This window comes from Cyprinus carpio, chromosome B9 (assembly GCF_018340385.1).
Source record: "Cyprinus carpio isolate SPL01 chromosome B9, ASM1834038v1, whole genome shotgun sequence".
Lineage (NCBI taxonomy): Eukaryota > Metazoa > Chordata > Actinopteri > Cypriniformes > Cyprinidae > Cyprinus > Cyprinus carpio.
This window is the reverse complement of record NC_056605.1, coordinates 27,797,612-27,815,475: the sequence shown is the minus strand read 5'-3', so window position 1 is coordinate 27,815,475 and position 17,864 is coordinate 27,797,612. Positions and strand designations below refer to the sequence as shown.

Genomic DNA, 17,864 nt, shown 5'->3' with positions numbered 1-17,864 from the left:
GGGAGTACTGTCCCTTTAAGAGAGATGTCCATAAGCGCATTATGTGCATAACTTTTCAGAGGAGCTGCAGTTCTGGTGCAGTTAGTGTTATATCAGGTTCTCAGTGGTTGAGCAGAGCTGGACGGTTCCTTCTCTTACATGTTGAAGAACGTCTCATTCGTGCCAGTGAAGAATTAAAACAAAATAAAATCATCTAGGACGGCCTTGAATGTGAATCTCTGGGGAAAGGAGGTATAGTCGGATGCATATATTCAAACAAAGATCAAAAGATGCCTGGGGCCAAAATACTAAGCCACATTTATTAAAATTAAACCTGCCTCATATTATACGTTTAGGCCCAGTAAATCCAGAGTGCCGTCTTTTTAACAGAGAGAATGTGATGTAATACTCTGGTTCCTTTGATCAAAGGCCAGCCACCGGTTTCTGGGCGCGCTCTATAACCCCCTCTTGTATTTCCTGTCTCCCCCTTTGGCAGGTTTTGGCTACCTGACCAAGCAGCTGATGGGACTGGCCGGCGGCCGGCTGGTGCTCGCACTGGAGGGGGGTCACGACCTCACCGCCATTTGCGATGCGTCCGAAGCATGTGTTTCTGCTTTGCTTGGAAACGAGGTAAGAGCCGACTGGAGATCAGATGGGGAGGGTGACTCAGGGATGGACAGGGCTTTATGAATGGAGGAAAAGATGAAGGCATTTTACAGAGTGACAACATCCTCCAGTGTTCGACAATATGGATTTTTTTTTTTTATTCAGATTTGACTTACCCTGAAGCACTGAACAGAACTGGAAAAATAGTTACAATTTCCTCCCTTTCATTGTTTGGAAAGTCAGATAGTCCTGCCTCAGACTTATGTTATTAAATGATGCCATTTTATGCAACTGAAATTACAAATTTAACCTGTCTACACTTTCCTTTCTAGTAAAAAGTTTTATTTTAATTTTATTGTTTTTTAAATAAATGATCTAAAATAAAATATTTTATAATTTATTAAAAAAAGTTTACAAAAATTATATAATCACACATATAATTAAGTAATAATAATTTTTATTTATGTTATATATATATATATATATATATATATATATATGTGTGTGTGTATATATATATATATATATATATATATATATATATATATATATATACTATATATATAAATGGGATATATATATGTATATATGTATGTATAATGTATGTATATGTGTGTGTATATATATATATATATATATATATATATATACACATGTGTAGGTATTTTTGTACATGAAAGTGGGGTGTAGACAGGTTGAGAAATTAAATTGTTAAAAATTATTTTATATTATTTAAATTATTAATATGAATAACTAAACTCCACTTCCTGTAATATATTAAATGTAATTTTAAAAATATATATTTAACATTTATTTTATATTAGTGCTGTCCAACTGTTAATCACAATTAAACACATCCAAAATAAATGTTTTTGTTTACATAATATATGTGTGTGTACTGTGTATATTTATTATGTATATATAAATACTCACACATACATAGATATTTTGAAAGTATTAACATGTATTTACATGTATATGCTTATATTCATATAATTTATATTATATGTAAATATACTGTATTTAATATATAAACATAACACATTTTTCTTAAATATATGTGTGCATGTGTGTCTGTTTATAATAAATATACACAGTACACACACATGTATTATGTAAACAAATGTAAACGATTAATCGTTTGACAGCACTACTTCATATATAATTTATTTTTATAGAAAAGTGGAGTTTGTTATTTTTAATATTTAACATTTAAGATCAAATTATTTTTATAAGTTAAATATTCGATTTTAAGCATTCATACGCAGTCTCCTGTGCAACAGTTTTTTGAATTTTGAGTCAGGTGGACATCTTTTTACGGTGTCTCACACCATGAATTTTGTGTTTCTAAGGCAGTGTGCCAAGTTATAAAGGATCTCGAGCACAGTTGTGTGTCATCTACCTGGCTTTGAGTGCAAGGAACGTGTATGACACCCTCATATTTTGCCCAGTAATTCTGCAAGCTGATTTAACAGTAATGAGGGCCCTGTTTCGTCAAGCTCTGTCCTCTTTCCTCCCACCCAGATTTTGTCTAGGGTGTCACAGACTAGATGTTTGTCAGGGTGTGTATGTAGCAGCACTCCCTTTGTGCTGGCCAGCCACCAAGGTTCAGCTGACACGGTCATAATCCAGCCTGAGGATGGGAGGGAAAGAATAGCAAACGCTTCACTGTCCGCACGCACACAAACAAGACAAATGAAGCTGTAGGGCGTCATTTATCTGCTTGTCTCTGTGTCAGAGGAAGAATCATTTCTTTTATGTTTCCATCTCTCATCTTCACTGCTATTCTTTCTATTTATCTTCTTTCATTCAGAGCCTTCCTTTCTGTTTCTAAATCAAATACGCTCTCATTTTGGCTCTGCCTCGCTGTCTAAACAGCACACTAAATCTAAATGAACCTCATAAGTGAGCGTTTTGGAACAGTCTACATAGGCAGCAGCTTATTGCATCCATCCTCAGATGATTTTAGTAGAGCTTGACATTAGCTAAGATAAATATGTGATACTCTAACCAGCAAAAAATACTATAGTACAACCAAATATTAGGCCTGGAATGCTCACTAGTGTGTGTGTGTACTGTATATATATATATATATATATATATATATATATATAAACAGTATAAAAAATAATGCTAATATGCTTATAAAATATATGTATGAATGAATGTATTTTCAGCTTTTCAGCATTTTTGTTACTTATATTTCCTTATATATTTTTGGCCATTTATAAATATATATTTGATATACATATATAGTTACATTTAATAATAATAATAATATTGTTATTACTAATTACAGGAAGGTACTAACTAAAAATAATAACTAAACTCCACTTTGTAAAAAAAATTATATATATGTAATCTATATTTTTTTGGTTACTATAATAAATATTTTTGTGCTCATATTTTCTCATATGTTTTTTCCAAAATACATATATTTACATTATAATGCATTTACCAAAAAAAAAATGCATTATAAGATTAGAAACATATTTCCTTGATCCTCGAAGTACATTTTGTTATATTGGTATTTGAAAGTTAAAATATATTCCCTTAACCCACACTATTTAAAACATATTTTTAACAGATATTATTAACAGATACTAATCTTTTATATTATATATAATATTTAAATTTAAGCATGCTGAAGTATAAATTATTATCTCCCCTCATACTTTTTTCAGTTGTTCATGCTTTTTCACTAGAAACTATTATAATTTAGTTTCTAGTGACCATTTTCTATCGTCTGTGACCCCTTATTTTTAGTTTTTCTGATATGTAGTGATAGATTCCTCTTGATATGAGCTACTCAAAGAAATTATGATTAAAGTAAATAGAATTAGAAATAGAGTACCGGCAGAGATCCAAAAATAAGAACAGATTACAGGTCTGTAACAGGGACCTGCTGCAGCTCCATGTGTGAAGTGGCTTTTGTTTAGTTTTATACTTGTATTTAATATGGTTTCTTCACAAGAATGAATACAGTCCTCATGTTGACTTTCTAAAAATAGAGTGGTCAGTCATATTTAGTTGATCTGTTTGACAGAATAACATACCAAAACAGTTTTAAGTGAAGTGACAGGCCTTCACTGTGTTCGTGAGAGTTCTTACAGAGTTTACTTCAACTGAACAAGGAGAGCAGAACCTTGGAGAGTTGAAACCATCCACATAGACCCAGTGAGCCTCTAAAACACGTTCAATAGCAAAAGTGATCCCAGCCCACGTGGATCCCGACATTTACACTTGCGCTGGGTTTCTACGGCTTGGCTTTGCGGAGTTCTGGGAGTTAGTTTGCAGAGCAGGACTCTTACGGTCAGATGAGAGGACAGGCCTCGCTCCTGCTGTTACTGAAGCTCTAGAGACAAGCCTGTAAATACATTCCTGAAACAGTAAAAGTGAGCTTGCTCTACTCCTTTTCTGAGGATGAGAGGAAAATAAATGGGATAATTAGACAGCACGATGGAGGTTGTGTGCTCTCTGTGTCTTCTGCACCAGGAATTAGTTGACATATTTGGTATACCACAGTAATTTCAACTGTTAGAGTACAGAAAAAAAGTCATATTATAGCAATTTAAAGAAGATTTCTATTTAAACATATTTTATGTAAAAAGTAATGTATTGCTGTGTTGCAAAGCAGAATTCAGCAATTATTATTCATAGAATATTCATCTAAATAAGAGGTAAAAAAAAAGTTTATATCTAATCCCTACTCTACACTGTCAGCCAGACAAAAAAAAATACTTTAATATTTTTCTTATTTATATTAACATGTACTCTTTATTAAAATCAAGCCAGAGCTCACCAGGTTTGATAACATAGGTTTAATAAAATATATTTTCATTGCTTACAGTATAACTATAATAACAGTAATTTATTTTAACTTTTTATTTGTTACTAACTGTTGAATTATTATTATTATTATTATTATTATTATTAATATTATTATTATCCCCTTGTCAGCTCATTATTCAAATAATAGATAAAGTAATATTTGAATATTTAATATAGTATAATCTTTCAATATATATTCTGATTTACAACTGCTGTATATATCCTGAGTTACATTTATATATTCAGATTTGCATTAATATATAGTCAGATTTGCATTTATATATTCTGATTTATAAATATATATTCTGATTTACTTCTGTGTAGTCACAATTTGCATATATATATTTTGACTTTATATAATTATTTCCTGTTTGGCACTTCATATATATTATATAAAGTTATACATTTATATTATATCAAAATTATACAGTAAATATACATATATTTTAAGTTAACACAGTATGAATCATCATTAAAGGGAGGTACAGATTTAATTTAATCGTTTTAATTCAGATGAGACATAAACTAGTCTATGCATTGTCAGTTAATTTGGGGAGCTGTTGTGATTATAGCATAAACAAAATGGCATTGCCCACACGACCTCCTGTGATTGTATTTATATATTTTTTTCTGAATGACTTATCGACTAGTAAAAATGAACAGCTAGTGTGACCTGTCCATGTCCATGAGAAAGGAATGAACCGCATATCTCCACAGTGCTATGCTTGTCAGGAAATATCTGCACTAACTGAAGCGGAGCTGTTTGCTTTAGAGGAGAAGCACACACTGGCAGCCTTAATGCAATAATCATAATCGGTTTACCTGCACCAGAATTGAGACTGTGAGTCTGCAGGCCTGCCTGGCGCTGCCTTTATCTGCAATTTGCCCCGTGGGAAGCTTTGTTGTCATAGCAGGAAAAGCATAGAGGAGACGGAGACACTGAGCAAGCATAACTGCTCAGTAAGGGCCCGTTTCAGCTGCCTATCGAGTGCACTCCCTGGAGGGGTGTTGAGAGGGGGCTCAGAGTATCTCACGCTCGCTCTCAGACGCTACCAGCGGCCCATCTGAAAGCAGTTAGTTTCACACCTCTCTCAGACGGGGTCACTGACAGCCAGAGAGACAGAGACAGACTTAAAGTAATCAAAGGAAATTAGGAGCACAAAGTACAGAGGAAGCTTATGTCAGAAAGTCAGAGTATGATTTCAGAGTGGAAGGACCGACATCCCCATGAGCATTGAACACTCAGAGCAGCTTATGCCACATTAGATGCTTCTTTCCTCATATGTCTCATCTCAGCCTTTTCAGTCCAACTATTAAATTTGGAGGCTTTGTTTAGATTTACATTTCTTTTAAAGTAATGTATGTTTTTTTTTTTTGTGACATGCATTCAGGGGGTCATTTTGAATTTCATATTTAATATTTCATTAAATAAATATTATATTTATATGAAGTATATTCATATAAGGATATATTTAAGTTGTGTGTGTGTGCTTGCGTACAGCTTTTTAAACTATATCTTTGTATGAATATAATTGATATATATCATTATGACATGTATGTTATTGCCAGCAGGTATTAGAGGTATTAAACATAACATGATCTTTAAAGATTATTAGATATGATTAATATTATTACATACTTTTTAATATTATTATCATTAGATAATTTTATTTTTATTTTAGATTATCTGTATTTTGTTTGTATATCCTACTCCATTATAGCTACATTATATTTCATAAAAAATTAGTTATTAAACATAATGCAATATAATCTTTAAATATTACAGAGTAGAATATTCCTGTTGTAATTTTTTTGATATTTTTACAATTAGATTAATATTGTATTATTTTCTATATATTATTTTTTTATATAATAATGCAACAAAAAAATATTATTTACTATATAATCTTATAAAAAATTATGATTAATTGTATATTTTAAACAACAGAAATATTTAAATATTGTAATCTATAATATTTAATTAATATATTACTTATTATATTTAAGAATTATTGTTTGTAGATTTAATGTCATAATATAAACCTAATATAAGTGTAACAGAGTAAAATATTTTGGCTAACATTTTTAAATATTATTACTATTATTATGTTTGCATATTATATTAATGATTATATTATTAGATTTATAATGACAATATTATAAATATAACATACCTTTATATATATGTATATAGTTATGTATATTTATATATCTAAAAATATATATTTTAAATATACAATTTTTTTATTATTTTATAATAATAATTACAATAATAATACTTAAATATGTAATATTTAAAAATGTGAACAATGTGAACGTGTATATTCTAATCCATAATAATAATTAGAATGTATAAACATTGTCATATAGATTATTTTTTTTGTCATTTTAATATTGTTGTAAGATTTATGTTATATTTTTTGTATAAGTTTTATCATGTATCTTTATAATTTCTGTATAATCATACAAATACTCCCTCCTCTGCACACATTGTTTTAATAGGCAAGTTCTTCGGCTCGTCTTGGCCTTTTTTGTTTACCCTTGTTTAGATACACGTTTCTTGTAAAGTAATATGCATGTTTTCCATGGCACCCATTCAGTTGATGACCCATGCAGGACGTCACAAATGCCCCAAGAAGCTCAGCTCAGGCCAGATAGTAGATAATAAGAAACAAGAGCACGGACTGTAATCAGTATGCCAGGAAGCAGGTGTTTTATCATTGCATTCAAGCCCACATTATAATGGAGGTGAAGTTCAGGGCAGTGAGTAGATGATGTGGATAGAGTCTGAGAGCCTTCGAGAGCGTGTTTGAACTAGAGACTCATGGGATAACAGGTGCTCCAGCTACCCCAACCTCTACACGCCTGCTTTACCCATTCATGCCGAAGGGTGTTTTCACTCAGAAGTAAACTCGCTTTAATACAGTTGTCGGTAAGACTTTTTTTTTCTTTATTTTGTGTTCTGTAGTTTAAGAAAGAGAAAATGAATGACAGTAAACACATGAACGCACTACATTAAGTAGTGAAAATTAGTTATTTGCGAATGCAATTGTTATAGATCATCACATAATGAATCATGTTCGTTTGAACATCAGAATATTGAGAATATTTTATTTTAATATATACAATGTATGTGTGTGTGTATTAGGGATATGCCGGTATCAAATTTTCCTGTTGCGATTAATTGATAATGTTTTGTCACGGTATGCGGTATTATCACGGTATTGAAATTAAGTTTTAAAAAAGTGGTCATAATACAGTATAACAGGTTAAATAACTTTTTTCTTATAACAAAAATAACTGAACAGTTTAAATACAATAAAGCAATACAAAAAATATATTTAAAGTTACAAATTTTACAGAAAACCGATTAAAGTGCAAAAGAACTTTAAAGACCCATAGGTATCACTTTACAATAAGACCTCATTAGTTAGCCTTAGTTAATGCATTAACATTCACAATGAGCAATAGCTCATCAAATCTTTGTTAAAAAAATACAAGTCTTAGCTCATGTTAGCTCATTAAATAACAAAGTTGCAACTTTCGATTTTAACAATGTGTTATTAAAAATTGGAATACCTAAGATTAATGAATGTTCAGAAGAATTTTTCATTGGCAGTTTGTTAACTAATGAAGCCCCTAATGTAAAGTGTTAATGAACAATAAAGAATCAAAACACTTTCAAACAATATCTAGGACAAATGTTGTAGTCCAGATTAAAATGGAAAAAAAATTATGGAAATATATAAATATTATTTATATTATTTAAATGTTTAGAAAGTAGCAGCTGTTTTTATTTATGGGGTTCCAGGGTAAGGGCTGCATTTTCTGCAGGTTAGCGCCATCTGCTGGCAGAGAGTGAATGTGCTTTCATTCAGCGCATCTCTCACGTGTTCCTCCATGTGCTTCTCGTGCGTGCTTGTTTACATCAGGGTTCACATGTGTCTTTAAAGCAGCATACAACTGTGTTGTGCATTTTGACCAGTTGATGGGAAAAGTATTCTTAAAATGCATTTCAAATTCTAAATAATTTGTAATATATAATTATTCTCGGTATTTGGAAGTGCCCACGATAACAATATCGTGCATATTCTTTACCGCGATATATCTCATTACCGAATACCGGCACAAGTCTAGTGTGTATATACTGTATATATATATATATATAGTGTATGTGTGTTTGTGTGCGTGTATACATAAATAAATGTGTATATATGTAGTATACTTTTTTAATTTAATATATACAGTAAATATATATAAACACCCAGGGTTCCCTGCTGTCCATGGAGCAAGAGGTTTCACAGCGCCGCAGCCTCCTGTGTGACTGTGATCGTTATATTGAGCGTTTAACTGCCTGGGCTGCAGTGTCAAATATACTTCCTCGTTTTAAAAGGCAGGTAAAGCACAGGAGGCACTGTTATAATGAGGATTGTGTTTCCTTGGAAAATGAGTCGAATCTGCTGATCAGTTCCTTCACTGTTGTCTGTGAGTAACCAAAGCTTTGGCTAGTTAAATAGCTGGCGGATGATGCTTCGACTCTGACGCCATTCAGCTCTGAACCCGTGACTCACTGGTGGATGTGTGCGAGCAGATGTTGTTCTCAAATTGTGCTCATTAGCAATTATATGATAAACAAAATCCTAATAGGCTAATTGTTGCCAGTCACCATGAGGTTTTTCTCTGTGTTTACCCAACAGCTACAGTAAACATGCTTGCTTTTACCTATGGGGTCTGGGGTTGATTTCCGAAATGTTCTGTCCTGTAAAGGAATGTTGGTTAGGTCACAGCAATCATTTCATGCAAGGCTGCATTAGCATGAACTGTAATCAGCTCTGTTAGGGCTGGTCAATTATGGCCTTCTAGTAAAATAACCACTCGAAATAGGCTCTTGAGATTTCTGCAGACTTCTTTAGTTCCTGAATCTTGTCTGCTTTCACACGTTACCATCCTGACGATATGCATGAGAACCAATGAGTTACTCCACCACTTTCTTCTCTAGTATTGATCATGCAGATCTGAATGTAGGGATGGCAGTATTTCAGTTACCTATTTCTTTCATATTGCTCATGCAAAGCGTTATTTTTTTATTATTTAATAAAACTTTTTTTTTATTTGATAAAATTATCTTTATTCATGTATTTATTTTAAAATATGTATATTTATCATTTTAGTCTTGCAATACCCATTTTATAAAATGTAAATACTTTATGTAGATTTTTACAGTACAATTTACAGAAAATTACAGAACAATGTTGATCTCCTGACAAAATACTTTTTTTCAGTTTTTTATTTTTAATTTTTCGGATTTTGTAGTAAATCGTGTAACTTCATTATTTAGCAAAACTGAACAATCTGTTAAAATAAAACCTGTTCCATTATTCATCAGAAAAAAAAAATATAAAACTTATAATTTTTACTGCCAGTATCATAGGGCGTTATTTTTTCCTCATTTATAGATATAAGATTTCTTGGAATTATGCAAGGTTGACTACATTACAATATTTTCCTTTTCATATTGTTTTATACATATATAAAGCTGAAAGAAAGTACAGAATGTTGTTTTTTCTCTCTCTCTCTCATTTGTCAATTTCAGATAAATGGATACATGTTAATAATGTCCTTATTATTTCAGTAGTTTTAGTTATTCTACTTGTAAAGCAGGGCATTGCACCAAAAATTTGAGAGCCACTGCCTTAATGTATTGCAAACAATCAAACTTTGTTATTTTTTGCTTCTCTGCTGTTCCACGATCTTTCTGTAACCCTGTTTTGCATGAAGTTCCCAGTTTGCTTGGCTTCATCCGTGTTTGAAGGACGTGCCTCGTTCTCAAACAGTCAGAATTTATATTACTGCAGGCAGGTTGACAGAAACCATCCTAACAAAAGCTTTTCTTTTTCCTTTTTAATGTGGAGTTTGTAGGTCTTAGGACTCGGGCGTGGGGGGTGAGTCAAATAAATCCCACTGTCATGGTGGATGCTGGCAACTGGCATGTGTTTCATACCTGCCAAGCAGCTTGGCGTGCGCTGACAAGACCTATTAAAGTTTATAGACGTGCGGCAGGGCCGTCCATCATGATGACGGACAGGTCGGGCCCCTCCCCCTCGGCCGGTGCCAGGGCAGCAGAGGGTCGCGGTCGCAGCGGGATTGGAGAGCCGAGAGGGGCCGGGCTGAAGGGCGAGGATTCCTGAGGGACAAGTGTGTTGACCCTCAGTCAAACTGCACAGCAGGAAAGTGTGAATGAATGACCAGCTGGCCTCACACACGCAGACTTTTCACCCCTCCATATGGGACCGCTGACTTCAAGTCATGTCGGAATGGTCGTATTTACGAGATGAACGCGACTGCAACTCGTACCGGTGGGAAACTCTGGATTGCCTTTAAGGCCAGACTTCCTGAGTTAGCAAATTAATACTAAGCAAAATTATATTTTCACTAGCTGGGCTTCCATCCACATAGTTTTAATGGAAAGTTTGTGATATAGCGTAAAAATGCTGGATGGGTAAGAAAATTATATTAAATATTAGAAAATTAATATTAGAAAATTATATATATAATTCTAACAAAATGTGCATATAACAGATTCATATGTAAATATGAAAAGATAGATAGATAGAGATAGATTATAGAGTATAGTGTAAATAGTATCATGTAAACATTTTTAACCAAATTTAATTTATTTAGTATTTGAAAATATATAACTACTGTGAATATATAGCTTTTGATATTTGGGGGAAAAAAAAAGATATTTGTGTTACCGAGCAATTGAACAGGTGTACCTAAAAGTGGTCGTTGAGTGTATATGTATGTACATATGTTTTTTTTTTTTTCCAAATACCAATAGCTATATATACAGAATATATACATTTTCAAATACTAAATACATTAAATATCAGATTTATGATTTGCAAGCTTGTAAGTAGGAACTTCCCTAGCGTGACTTGAAGACTTATTTACAGTAAGTGCTCCAACCCTGAGAACATTGCCAAGTATTCAGGATGTGTTGCAGGAGAGCTGTTGTGTTTATGGTGTATCTGTTTGATCTCACCCAAAGCTCAGTGTGTGGGGTACCAGTGACTGAATAAGGCTCTTTCTTTCCAGTGTAAGAGTTTTCTGTGTGGCAGCCCTGAATCTTGGGCTACACTTTACTGCACTTGCTCCTTGCAAGCTTCCTATTTTTTATTGTATATAAATACACACACTTACATGTTTGTATATATATATATATATATATATATATAGTATATATATATAATATATATATAATATATATATAATTATATATATATTAATATAATATATATATATATATATAGTATTATATATATATATATATATAGATAAGTGCAAAATATGCATTGTGTGCTGTTAGTATTTTAATACTAGGTTGACTGGTTTAGAAATGCAGAGGGGTTTGATATGTCCGTTTGTCGTGCCACAGCAAGATTAAAGTCTGTGTCTTCAGTCGGACGGTTTTTCAAAGCCTCCTGTAGTTCCTGGCCTCATCCTATTTGTTTTAATTAAACCAAAGCTTCCAGCTTGGCCAGGAGTAGAGAATGATCTCTCTTTCTCTCTCTACTCTTGCTAATATTTTGAAATCACTCCACCCAGTTTCCATGCCTGTTTTTCTCTGTTCTTGTTCATGCAAACGGTTTATGAAGGATGAATGACAGGATGCATGCCCTTTTCCCCATCTTTAATGTTTGCATTTGAAACGCTTGGCCGTAGATTTTCAGTTTTTTTGCGTGGGGGTGAAAAAATGCAGCCGAGAGCCAAAGGGAAATGGAATCATTCCACATCAGGAATGCAGCGTCGCATGCTGGCTGTTTCCTCTGGGCCGTGGCCCCGCTGGTCCCTGAGCTGTCGTGAGGGTTTGCCGGAGCAAGAGGTTTTGTTGCCCACGCGCTGCAACAAAGCACAAAGCCCTGCATTGTTGCATATCTTTAAAGCACAGCATTCAGCACATCTGTGAGCCTCCATTACACTGCAAACTCAAGCTTGATATTAATGCATTTATTGCCAAATTGCCATCGGTGGTCCCTGAAAACAATATCTCGCAGGCTGTGCTTCCAGAAGCAACTCAATGAAGATGTGCAATTGTTGTATATGTTCTCCAAAAGTCCCACTCTGCATAGGTGTTAAACATCAAATGTGATTTTGTAACTTTACACTATATTTCACTTTTGGTGATGATGGATAAATAACTGAAATCTGGAAACTGCTGGAATAAATCTTGTAATGTTTGGAAACACTTTCTTAAATATTTAGATTCTTGTGCTATATATATTCTGAGAAAAAAACTCAGAATTGCGAGACAGCCTCACGATTCAAGGAAAAATTAAAAATGTGAGAAATAAACACAGTATTCTCACTTGCTCCCAGGTTACATCATTGCAAATCCGAGTTTATATCTCAATTCTTACTTTGTCTCACTATTCTGCTTTTATTTTTCACCAAAAAATAAAAAGGTAATTGTGATTTTATTTTAATCTTTTTGACAATCTTTTGACTTTTCTTGTCAGGATTAGGAGTTCACAAGTTAGCAAGTAAATTGCAAGTCAGAAATGCTAGAAAAAAGTATGAAAGAGTATAAGATTAGAGTCTATATGTATTTAGTTTTTATGTGTTTAGGTTTGCGTTTTTGATATTCCTTTCAGTTGGACCCTATTCCTGAAGACGTGCTACAACAGCGGCCGAACCCCAACGCCATTCACTCCATGGAGAAAGTTCTGGAAGTCCACAGTGAGTGCACACAAATCTTCACAGTTTATTCATTCACCGATGACCTGATACATATTGTACACAACTGCTGCAGCAATTATTGTAGTATAGTCTATTTTAGATAAACGTACCCTGAACAACCTGTAAGAATTGTGATTGGCTGCTTACATGTCAATTATAAGGAGTCGTCTTTCTTGAAGTAAGCAGTTTTTGGTGAGGATGCTCTGCAGTATAAAGCAGACTATATGCGGTGTAGTCATAACTCTGGCATGCATGTGATGTCTTTACATGTTACATGAGGCCTTCACTTGTAAATAATTTGCTAAGTCATGTTTAAGGCTGAGCTTTGACATTGTTTTGTGCTTAGGTAAATACTGGCGCTCGCTGCAGAGATCTGCCTCGACTCTGGGATACTCGCTGCTGGAGGCTCAGAGATGTGAAACTGAAGAGGCAGAGACGGTGACCGCCATGGCCTCCCTTTCTGTGGCCAACAAGCACATGGGAAAGAGGTGCAGTTATAGCTGTGTGTGTTTGTCAGATGGCACATTCCATTCCACAAATATTGGGTCCCTTTACTTGTTTTTTGTTGTAGGTGCAGTTATAGCTGTGTATTACAGATATAACTAGTCTAATAAAATAAATATAGAGATTATATATATTTTGAGGGTGCCACGATGCAAGATCGGAGGGGGGGCTGGGGGGGGGGGGGGGGGGGGGGGGGGGGTGGGGTGGGGGGGGGGGCCCGATGTACTGCGCATCTCGGCACTAAAGACCGTTCTCTTAATCCAGCGTAAATTCCATCAGGTGACAAGCTGCGCAAATCCACGTTCATTATCAGCGTTTATTTGCGCAGCTGTGGTCAGTTATCCACAGGACTCTGTGTAGAACAGCTGCTCTATGTGAAATCACACACCTGATGGAATTTATCGCTGATTAGAGAACCGGTTTTACTGACCAGATGCGCATTAACGATCGGCCGATCTTGATCGGTGCACCCCTAATATAATTAGGATTCTATTATAGTTCAGTTTAGATTCTATTATATTAATTTTAGTTTTCATTAATATTTTGAATCTGTTTTTATATTTTCCACATTTTTTTGTTTTGTTTTTAAGTTTTTATCATTTTATTTGTTTTTGTCATTTTTAGTAGTTTTTGTTTTTCTTATATAGGGCTACATAGTTTTTATTCATTTTTATTACTGATTTGGTTTTAGTTATTTTAGTACATAAAGTTAAACTGAAGTAAGAAGGTGAAATGTTGTCCTGGCATTTAGCTGAAATAAGTTTTTAATATTTAATTTAAGTTATCATTTATTATATTTCATATGGAGTTATATTTAATATATGGAGTTTTTGTTATGGTTTCAATTTCAGTTTTAGTTAACTCTAAAATAACCCTGGTGTGTGTGTGTGTGTGTGTGTGTGTGTGGGGGCCCCGTGGTGTGGGGGTGTGTGTAAGATAGTTATAATTTTACCTGAAAATTGGAGTAGTTAAAAAACAAAAGAATAAGGACACAAAGAAAATGACAAAACCGCAGCAGAAAATCAGTCAAAGCCAGATTAAAACTATTCAGACAGGTCTCAGCATTTCTAAACGTGAATAAAAATAAATAAAAACAATTCATATATTATATTTAGTTTGACTTCCAAAATTTGGTTAAGGTGAAGCACCTCCTTTCATTCACATTTTGTTCCAAAATGACTTAGAAATGAGTCTCGGACTGTATTTTGTCCCTTATTCCTGGAAAGTTGCATATATTTGCTCATAGCATGCCTCCTGAGTGTGTCTGTTGCTGTGACCCTGTGAGTATTTCTGGGTGTGTGATGAGACAGCAGTGTTCTAGAGGTGCAGGACAGGTGTGTGCATGAGCGGTGATAAGCAGACAGGACTCTCTGAATGTGCGGGGCAGACGTCCAGCAGCGTCAGGCTTCTGAGAGACACAGTCTGCCAGAGTCCTAATTGAAAACACTCGGGCAGCATTGAGCAATTGTGCTTGAGGTTTTTGGGGTTTTTGTAACTTACTCACACTCTTACACACATGTGTATTCATGTGCCCAGCACAGGTTCACACTCACATTATTTCCTGTTATTCCTATTAGGGGCCAAGTGCAGAAAGTGTGTTGACACCTATTATAAGTGTTGGTTTTCCTAGTTTAATATTCTGTGTTTTCTGGCTGGGCGTTTGGCACACTGGTTATGGAGGGTCTCAAAACTCTTTGTGCCAGTTTTGAAGTCTTTAAAACACTATGTTGTCAAGACTCTTTGTGATGTTTTTGAAGTCTTTATAACTTTTTAAACAAAATTATTTTTGTCTCTCCCTTGATCCTAAATTCCATTATTCTGCTGGCCTTCCTGATTTCTTCCAAAATTCTCAAATAGAACGCTCAAATTATGTTTAACTCTGCCATGCACCATTTCTGTCTTTTACCATAAATTTGCATACTGTTTTTACTCATACAAAACTGGTTCAGGTCATATTCAGACTCATTTTTTAATGTCTTACACCCTTCTCCAGAAACACCTGCAAATTTGACACCAAACAGGAAGTAATGCATTAATTCTGAAATGAACATGTACTTTGTTCATATTGAAAAATATAATGCCAGTGGAATACCATATAATGCCCTGTGCTGTGTCATGGGGGAAGTCGTGGCCTAGTGGTTAGAGAGTTTGACTCTGGGGTTAATGAACATGTACTTTGTTCATATTGAAAGAGCTATGGCAATACCCAAGACCTGAGGTGCCCTTGAGCAAGGCACTGAACCCCCAACTGCTCCTGGTTGCGGGTGCGTCACGCGCATAAATGACTGCCCACTGCTCCGGGTGTGTGTGTGTGTGTAGGGTGGTGTGTGTGTGTGTGTGTGTGTTCACTGCTGTGTGTGTGCACTTTGGATGGGTTAAATGCAGAGCAGGAATTCTGGGTCACCATACTTGGCTGTATATTATGTCACTATATAAAGTAAAAATGGGAAATTTTATTGTTAACTAAAACTATTCAAATATTAGTTTATATTGGATGAAAACATATGAAACTAAGAAATGTATGTTGCCTTAGCAGCTAACTGAAATAAAATAAGTTCAATTAGTTCAGAAAGTGCTAAAACTACTAAAGCTAAATTAAAAAAGAAAGAAAAATCTAAATATTTAAAAAATAATCATATTAATAAAAAAGACAAAAACATATAAAAATTGCTAAAACAATTTAACTAAATTTAAAACTAATAATATCAAAATAAAAGCTTATTCAAAATATTAATAAATACTAAAATAGTATATAAATAAACTAGAATACATGAACATGGGTGTTCCCAGAGGCAAGGAAACCTGGAAATATCTCGGAATTTCAAAAATTGCAATTTCCCATGAACATTATATAGTGAATATAAATTTTGGAAATATCTCGGAATTTCAAAAATTGCAATTTCCCATGAACATTATATAGTGAATATAAATTTTCATTGTATTTGTGAAGGTTATATGTTTATTAGCATAATCATACCTTTTTTTTTAGTTTAAATATAAATAAAAATAAAACCGTAGAAACGTTAATATTAAAAGAGAAAAAAACTATTATAGGTTATGATTACAAATACAAAACAAAAGAAAAATAAAAAAAAAAAACAAAATAAAAAAAAACTATTATAGTTTATGATACAAAATACAAAACGAAACAAATAATAATGTTTATTTTTGTTTGTATGTAAAATATATTCATTTAGTGAAAAGATGTGGAAACTTTTAATGTGTTTTGCTGATGTGTGACATTGTTTATGTGTGTGTGTCGTCCCACAGGACAGAGGAGGAGCCTATGGAAGAGGAACCTCCATTGTAGAAGGTCCGATCGACTGCCTTGGTGACCCTCTCGGCTCAGAGCCTCTTCAAGGCCTCTGACGTCGCTCTGCTCTCTCCATCCGTTTCATTTTTTGTCCCACGATGTGCGCGCTTTGAGCACGGGATCTGAAACGGCTTGAAGAAATCTCTGTGACACCCAGAGCGCGACAAACGTGTCTCAGCCGTGTTAGTCTGTCTCTGTCCGTGGCAGAACGTCCAGGACTGTGTAACCTGGTCTGTCCGCAGGGACACTTAACTTTTGAGCAGGACATAGACTCACGTTTCATTGTTAGATGTGAGAGCTGGTGCTTTCGACATGAACTTTTTCATTATTTTACAGAGCCACTATAAGACTGATTTCGGCTGTTACGGCCTGCATTTTTTATTTGTCGTCTCTCTCTGTTCGTTTGTCTGTCTTTCTTTTATTCTTGGAGAAAACATTGACTCATTCCATTCGCAATTCGAGTTACTGCTTCACGAGGGTGGACGATGTGATCGGGAGAGCGATCGAAGGATTCTGTTGTGTTTCTTTATTTTGTTCTTGGAGAAGAAGAATTCTAGGGGTGGACGATGTGATCGGGAGAGCGATCGAAGGATTCTGGGAAGCCCGACGGAGAGTCGACAATGCGAGTTTGTGCCTTTTTCAAAAGATGTTTCGCCGTCTCGGTATTTCTTGACACGTGACGGTCAAAAGCTGGCCTGAAGAATCGAGAAACCCTCAGCATGTTTACCAGGAACTCCCTGCAGATATCTTCATGTTTCACACGCATTATGACTCGTTTTCTGTTTCTTCATTTTTACTGTGCTTGTGTTGGACGTTACATGACTTTAAGTGTCACTGACAAACAAACTTTAAGGTAGTTGCCAGCTATCCAAGGGCAAAACGTTCGATTGAA

General features: G+C 34.4%; 1 protein-coding gene across 10 annotated transcripts in view; it reads left to right on the top strand.

The window, feature by feature from the left end:
* Window positions 1–17,482, top strand: part of LOC109096423 (histone deacetylase 4-like) — a 211,662-nt gene extending 194,180 nt beyond the window's left edge. For 9 of the 10 annotated variants that reach the window (XM_042731796.1, XM_042731793.1, XM_042731795.1 and 6 more), the window contains 4 exons: window positions 476–609; window positions 13,071–13,155; window positions 13,502–13,643; window positions 16,930–17,482. In XM_042731796.1, coding sequence (XP_042587730.1) covers window positions 476–609; window positions 13,071–13,155; window positions 13,502–13,643; window positions 16,930–16,969 — 401 coding nt within the window. In that variant the 3' untranslated portion in view covers window positions 16,970–17,482. Of the gene's footprint in view, window positions 1–475; window positions 610–13,070; window positions 13,156–13,501; window positions 13,644–16,929 lie in introns of those variants that run through there. The other variant, XR_006155648.1, reaches the window with a different exon arrangement.
* The last annotated feature ends 382 nt before the right edge of the window (window positions 17,483–17,864 follow it).